This window comes from Embiotoca jacksoni, unplaced genomic scaffold (genome assembly GCF_022577435.1).
Source record: "Embiotoca jacksoni isolate LCO1_2020_lvr unplaced genomic scaffold, fEmbJac1.0.p SCAF_16, whole genome shotgun sequence".
NCBI lineage: Eukaryota > Metazoa > Chordata > Actinopteri > Embiotocidae > Embiotoca > Embiotoca jacksoni.
This window is the reverse complement of record NW_027185296.1, coordinates 13,140,528-13,148,027: the sequence shown is the minus strand read 5'-3', so window position 1 is coordinate 13,148,027 and position 7,500 is coordinate 13,140,528. Positions and strand designations below refer to the sequence as shown.

The 7,500-nt window shown below is 44.5% G+C and overlaps 1 protein-coding gene across 3 annotated transcripts in view; it reads right to left on the bottom strand.

The window, feature by feature from the left end:
• Nucleotides 1–7,500, bottom strand: part of LOC138199078 (F-box-like/WD repeat-containing protein TBL1XR1) — a 45,616-nt gene that overhangs the window by 7,773 nt on the left and 30,343 nt on the right. For all 3 annotated transcript variants that reach the window (XM_069150991.1, XM_069150992.1, XM_069150993.1), the window contains 2 exons: nt 2,052–2,156; nt 171–316 (listed from right to left, as the gene is read on the bottom strand). In XM_069150991.1, the coding sequence (XP_069007092.1) occupies nt 171–316; nt 2,052–2,109 (204 nt within the window). In that variant the 5' untranslated portion in view covers nt 2,110–2,156. The remainder of the gene's footprint in view (nt 1–170; nt 317–2,051; nt 2,157–7,500) is intronic.

Here is a 7,500-nt window from a genome sequence, read left to right as displayed (position 1 = left end):
ACGGTCCCCCTGATATTTATCTTTTGGAGAGAGCTTCTAAAAACCAAACGTGGAAGCGCTGTTTGTTGGGATGAACCTTCCGGACTCCGTCTGGTGTCAGCCAGCCTCAGCGGAGTGAAACCAAACTGGAAAGAACAGAATGTGTGTGATGCTGTTTGTTGGTGTCGCACCTCGTTGATGCTGACTTCAGCCTCCACATACTGCAGCCCCTTCTGGATGATGCTGATGAGGGCAGCAGGGGGAACCAGAGCTCCGTTGATGTTGGACTGGCTGATGTGACTCTCTATACCGAAGGTGAATGCTGAGTGGGAGAACCCTGGAAGGAGGACAGGACAGGAGAGACTGTTTCTACTTTACACCTTCAGAAAGCAGACTGCTACTACAAATATTACTGCCGTCACCTTCAACACAGTCCTCCTAGCTCAACTACATGTTGTTTACTCCTTATTTTCACTTGGCATCCTTCTCATTTATGTGTTTGCTGTGTCTGTGCGGTTGGGCTGTAGAGATGCTGGGAGTTTCATAAAATATATTGAGGCGATTGAACGGAGCAGATCGGAATCGGCGGGAAATCAGTGGAGAAACAGAATAAAATCCAGGTTGAATTTTCTCAATAAAACATCCAAACTCCCGATGGTTAAACACTTCCCTACGTCAGCGTCTACCCCTGCTGTCTTCAGTTTGGACAAGAAATAAATTCTCCAAATTTACACAAAAAGAAGCTGCTTAACAACGTTTAGCCTCGATAGAAAAACACATGTCCACATGAGGAAGGAAGCCAAAACGCTTCCAACACTCCAGGTGGGACATGAAGACGCGCAGAGGACGGAACAAAATGGTGACACTGGCAGCGTGACGGACCATGTTCATGGAATATGCAGGTCAGCCCGACCCAGAGACAGCACACACGGAACCGTCTGTCTCTCTGAACCGTCTGTCTCTGAACCGCCTGTCTCTCTGAACCGTCTGTCTCTGAACCGTCTGTCTCTCTGAACCGTCTGTCTCTCTAAACCGTCTGTCTCTGAACCGTCTGTCTCTGAACCGCCTGTCTCTCTGAACCGTCTGTCTCTCTGAACCGTCTGTCTCTCTGAACCGCCTGTCTCTCTGAACCGTCTGTCTCTCTAAACCGTCTGTCTCTGAACCGTCTGTCTCTCTGAACCGTCTGTCTCTCTGAACTGCCTGTCTCTCTGAACCGTCTGTCTCTCTGAACCGTCTGTCTCTCTGAACCGTCTGTCTCTCTGAACCGCCTGTCTCTCTGAACCGTCTGTCTCTCTGAACCGTCTGTCTCTCTAAACCGTCTGTCTCTGAACCGTCTGTCTCTCTGAACCGTCTGTCTCTCTGAACCGCCTGTCTCTCTGAACCGTCTGTCTCTCTGAACCGTCTGTCTCTCTAAACCGCCTGTCTCTCTGAACTGTCTGTCTCTCTGAACCGTCTGTCTCTCTGAACCGCCTGTCTCTCTGAACCGCCTGTCTCTCTGAACCGTCTGTCTCTCTGAACCGTCTGTCTCTCTGAACCGTCTGTCTCTGAACCGCCTGTCTCTCTGAACCGCCTGTCTCTCCGAACCGCCTGTCTCTCTGAACCGCCTGTCTCTCTGAACCGTCTGTCTCTCTGTGTTTATAGTGTCATTCACCCCCCAACACATCTTTTAAACAACAAACTGACCCACACTGATGTAGACACAGCTTCCTGCTGCTCAGGTGCCGGCTGGTTATACTCACTGGATGTTACACAAACATAAAAGGTTACCAAAAAAAAAACACACACAAAAAACCTGACAATAATCTGTGAAGAAATGACTGAACTGAACCCCTAAAACCTTTTATGAAGAATAATTGATTGCAATAGCCACAGTAGTGCTTAACGGTGACTTATGAAAAGTTGTTTTCATATAAAATCTTTTGAAATGTGTGGAGAATAAAACTCACAAAGAGACAGGATGCAAGACTCAGGTTGGTAGAAAAAGCAGAATATGTGATGGCAGTGTTATTCAGTGTGATCACAGTTCCTTCCTAAAAGAAACAGATGTGGCTGTGAGGGCTGCAGAGGGATACCTGACTCCTGGAGGTATCTGTAGACCAGGAAGTTGACCTCATCACTGCTAATGCTCATCTTTACTCCTGTTACACCATGAGGTCAGCACGCACACACACCCGAGCCTGAAAGAGATGGAGACAGGGTGGTCAGGGGGGAGGAGTCTCAACACGTCATCGTGACAGCGTTTACACCTGCTGGTGACATCAGCGTCTGTCCGGGTATCTGGTCTGGATAAAGAGTGTGTTACGACAGGTGGAAACACAAAGGGTGCACTGCATTCAGCATGGGCGCCGTGAAGACTTCATGTAATCTGTTCTGTCAGTTTGAACAAAATAAAACTCCACCTCTTCTCCAGATGAGCGACAACATCCTATTTTAACAATAGATCGAGATTTGTTTTCCTTATAGAGATATTGAAAAAGACTATTTCATTCATTCTATTATTTTTCAGTACAACCTGTACAATTCTATTTTAACATTTGTATTATTTCAGTTCAGAACACATCAAGTCACTTTGCTTTTCCAGGCTTTTTACAACATTTGCTTGTCAAACGTAGAATTTACATTCTAGTTTTTCTTATCTTAGATTGGAGCGTGATAACTACTTATTTATCTGTTCCCATCTTGTACACGTATGTTTTTGAATCAGATCCCATTTTCGGGCCTGATTTACTAAGATCTGAAATAAAGGTACTAAATTGCGTGTTCTTTACAAAAGTTTGCACATTTATTTTGCACTCGTCTTGCAGGTGATTTAATAAAAGTATTTGCGTCACTGATATCAGGTGCAAATCTCTATTTAAATGAAGGTTTGTGTGTTAAAGTGATTCCAGCAAAGGAAAACAGAGCAACTGCAAAAGGAAAAGGAAATCTGATCCCATTGAAATTAAGAAATATAAATATAACAAGAACAAAACGCTTTATAGGAGATTATCAGCAAGAAAGTCAATAATGTGGGAAAAACAAAAAGGAGAAAAAAAGCTTCATAATAAAACATGGTCAAATAAAAGAGGAGGACGGTGGATGAGATCCTCTAACAGACAGAGATCAGCAGGTCCAGATCTTTCTGTGATGAGCAGCTGATGTTTCATTGAGTTCCTGGAGGTCTCGTGAACCTGATGAAGCTACCTGTGAATTCTGCAGGACTCATTCAGGATGTGACACCTGAATAACAGGACTGGAGGGAGATCCAAGCAGAGATACGCTGGAACCACCCAGAGGCAGCAAAATGCAAAAAGTTTTGACTTTGCTGGTATCTCGTGGCTCCTCCTTGCTGTTGGCTGTCAATCATCTTTCAGTTCATTCAATAACTCAGAAGTATCATCGCTGGACAGACGATATGTCTGAATCATTTTTACCTCTCATCTCCAAAATGTTTCCACGGGTGTAAAATCTCGTTCTCTACATATTCTTTAGTTTCCTGTGTCTCCTTCACAATAAGAGCAGCCATCTCTCCTGATGTTCATCTGATTAAAACCTTCAGTCGTACTAAAATACACAACAATCACTTCTGTTTCTACTTCCAGGTTTAGTAAATAGTTGCAGGTGATAAATTGTTCTATTTGCATGTTTCTCAGTATTTTACACCTTCAAGCAGAAACGTCCAATATTACATATGATGCAGACAAACACGCAAAATGGACAACGTGTGTTAAACTGGACTTTTGGAAGACGCAGTCCTCACTGCACGTCGTTGGTAGATCTGATTGGACATTTTTTTGCAGATGGTGTGAAGTTCGCACGAGATTTTACCCACGCAGACCTTCAGTAAATCAGACTCTAAGTGTATTATTATTTATCTTCATTGAAATGCTCCAAAACTGTATGTTTCATAAAAAGTACATATATTTTGTAACCTTTACTTAAACCTTTTACTATAACCTTTTAAAACCATTTAGTTGTTTTAGTCTCAAAAGTTAAGAAGGAAGAACTGAGGCATGATGGGAAATGCTAATACTTTGGGCTGAGGGGGCGGGGCCAAAACCCCAGAGCTGTAGTAGTTAACGACCGGGTTTCTTTGATTCCAATTCACTGAACCTCTCCTCCATTACTGCGATGTTGGACTTTTGCCTGTGTAGTGCAGGAATTTGGACAGAGTAGTGTTGTTTTAAAAAAAAAAAAATCGTACACCACCGTTCTGCACTGACCGGAAATGACCTCATCATGTGAACACATCACCCTCCGAAATATCTGCAGCTTTAATAATTTTACCCAGAAATCAACATGTTTTTGTGTCCTCCGTTTATAACATTTAATAAACACACAGATTCTTCTGTTCAGCAGCGGTGAAAGAGAAACACTTTTTGCGAGACGTTCAGGAACAGCTTCCACAGACGCCTCTATTTGAACATTCTTTAGGTCGGAGGCTCCGCCCCCTTCCTCTATGCAGCCAAGAAGAACGCAGCGAGACATCCCGAAAACCCGAAATGAGATGATACACTTCCTGCGGTGTCTGTTTGATGCTAAAAATAACTGAGAGAATACTCAGAGAAAGACCTGTTGTTGTTGTTGTTTTGTATTTAGGTTATTTACTTTATAATTGTATTTTCACGTTTTACAGTTGTATATTTTCAGACAGGAAGGAAAGACTGTCTTTTTATATAATTTGGATCACAATGTATTTTAATAAGAGTGCTTGTGACATTTTTCCATTTTGCTTTGACTTACAAATGAAAAAAAAAAAAAAATATATATATATATATATATATATTGTATATTGTGATATTGTGACAGTTTCATAAAGGTATAGTTCAAACAATATAACTGTGTCCTCAGTGGATAAAGACGGGAAGACAGCGATAAGTTTGTGTCAAGTTTTAATGATTAATTTCATGTGATTTGATCTGTCATTAACATTCGAGTGTCTTACCTCCAACAGTAAGAATGACCACCAATTAAGACACTTTCAGTTTTTTCTTGTTTTGAAAATGAATGACCAAAAAGGCACTTTTGATATTTTTATGTGCTGAGTTGTGAATATATTGACGCGTGGTTCGACAGCAGCGGTACACTGAGCTCAGCAACGCAGTAACACCGCCGGAGAAGCTGCTCTGCCGACACAGCAGGGGACCAACGACCGGGACGCCGACACAACTTTTAAAGTGCTTCATATTTCTGCTGCAGCACGACGAAGTAATCATGTGACCCTGAAACACATGCAAACACACAGTGCTGCTGTATTTGCATCCAGTGTTTGCACTTCGGTCTCTCCTGTTAGCTTATGATCGTCACCGGTCATTGCTACCGTGACAAACGTGAAGAGTGTGATGCTGTCTCCTGGTTTTCAGAGTCCTGGACTCATCTTGGATTTCCTGGATCATATTTATTCGTGTCACGTCTCAAAGACCCATGTCAGACACGTCACCCCGCGACGCCCTTCGTTGGCTTCGTTTTGTCACGCAGGTTATTTTCCAGGACTACCGGGCCGTTCTGGTCCTTCCTGGTGTGATCGGATCACGAGGTAGCCGAGTCAAGCTGTCAGTTCACGCCTGGTGTTATTATCACGCGTCTCCGGATGCAACTCTAAGCGACCACACGTGATTGGATCTCAATTTGCCGCTCTGTATGCAAATGAGCTCGAACGCCAGATAACAAATGTACAAAGTAAATAAGCACAAGAACACAAACAGAGCCATGAGATGAAGAGTTTAAAAATGATCTATGAAACTAAAACGAGACCTTTTTGCTCACTGAAGCCTCATTAATTTAATCATTTAAAAAAATAAACACAGTGAAGTAACGAACCTGCTGTAACACCACAGTAACACGTCGGCCCATCGGCTCAGCATTGATCAGCACCGAAGCCCAATGAACAAAAAATATATATGTATTATGAGTGCGTGTGACCGAATGCCAGAAATTTTTGTTATGTGCGTGTGATAATCCATATCAGCACTCAGATGAGGCGGGGCTTAACCGGCACATGGGCGGGGCTTAGGCCGGAAGTAGCCTCGGGGAAAACAAGGGGAGGAGTGTGTTTCTACATGAATGAAGGTTGGTGTACGGATGTCACGGTGTTCCAACAATCATGCAGTCCTCACTTAGAGACCCTGTTCATGAACTGAAAGCCGTTTTACTCTCCTCGTTCGTCCTGCTTGGTGTTCCCGTCCCACCGGAGGCGCTGCAACACCTGCTGACCAGATGAACAACGTGGAGAAAACCCAGCCGGACTCCCTGCTCATTGTTCTGGGGGATTTTAACAGAGCAAACCTCAGACACCAACTTCCCAAATACAGACAGCATGTTACATGTCCCACCAGAGACACGAACACCTGGACCACCGCTACACCGGCATAAAGGACGCCTTCCGCTCTGCTGCATCTCATCCTGACTTACAGGTAGAAACTCCAGTCAGCTGAGCCTGTGGTGAAGACGGTGAGGAGACGGACCGATGAGTCAAAGCTGGAACAGTGGACTTCAGGAGGAGCCCCCCAACACTGGAGATGACAGTGGACTTCAGGAGGAGCCCCTCAACACTGGAGATGACAGTGGACTTCAGGAGGAGCCCCCCCCAACACTGTGGAGATGATAGTGGACTTCAGGAGGAGCCCCTCAACACTGGAGATGACAGTGGACTTCAGGAGGAGCCCCCCCCAACACTGTGGAGATGACAGTGGACTTCAGGAGGAGCCCCCCAACACTGTGGAGATGACAGTGGACTTCAGGAGGAGCCCCCCCAACACTGTGGAGATGATAGTGGACTTCAGGAGGAGCCCCCCAACACTGTGGAGATGACAGTGGACTTCAGGAGGAGCCCCCAACACTGTGGAGATGACAGTGGACTTCAGGAGGAGCCCCCCAACACGGCCCCCCATCACCATCCTCAACAACACCGTGTCTGCTGTGGAAACCTTCAGGTTTCTGGGATCCACAATCTCCCAGAACCTGAAGAGTCCAACATCAACTCCATCATCAAGAAAGCCCAGCAGAGGATAGACTTCCTGCAGCAGCTCATCCTGGTCCGGTTCTACTGGTCCGGTTCTACTCAGCTGCTGGTCCGGTTCTACTCATCCATAATCCAGTCTGTTCTCTGCACCTCCGTCACCGTCTGGTTCGGATCGGCCACCAAACAGAACCGACTACAACGGACAGTCAGGACTGCAGAGAACATCACCGCTCTGTTAAACACTGAACATGCTCTACATCACTGGACCTTTTTGTACGACACCGAACCGCATCAGCAGAATTTGCACTTGGTGCACCATTGTTTTAGGTGTATATATGTATATATGTATATACTGTATACAGTATATGTCATTTCTATCCTGTAAATGTCTATTTATGTTTTATGTCTATTTACGCTGAGAACTATTACAGATAACTGTTTATATAAAAGTTGATATATTTGTTGTTATTGTTGAGCTACAGTGAGAAAAAATGTCAGGATAGTCATGTAAAAAATATTTAGTATTTTGTTCAGCAAGTAATGTGTGTGTGTGTGTGGGGGGGGGGTAGATTGTTGGCCTG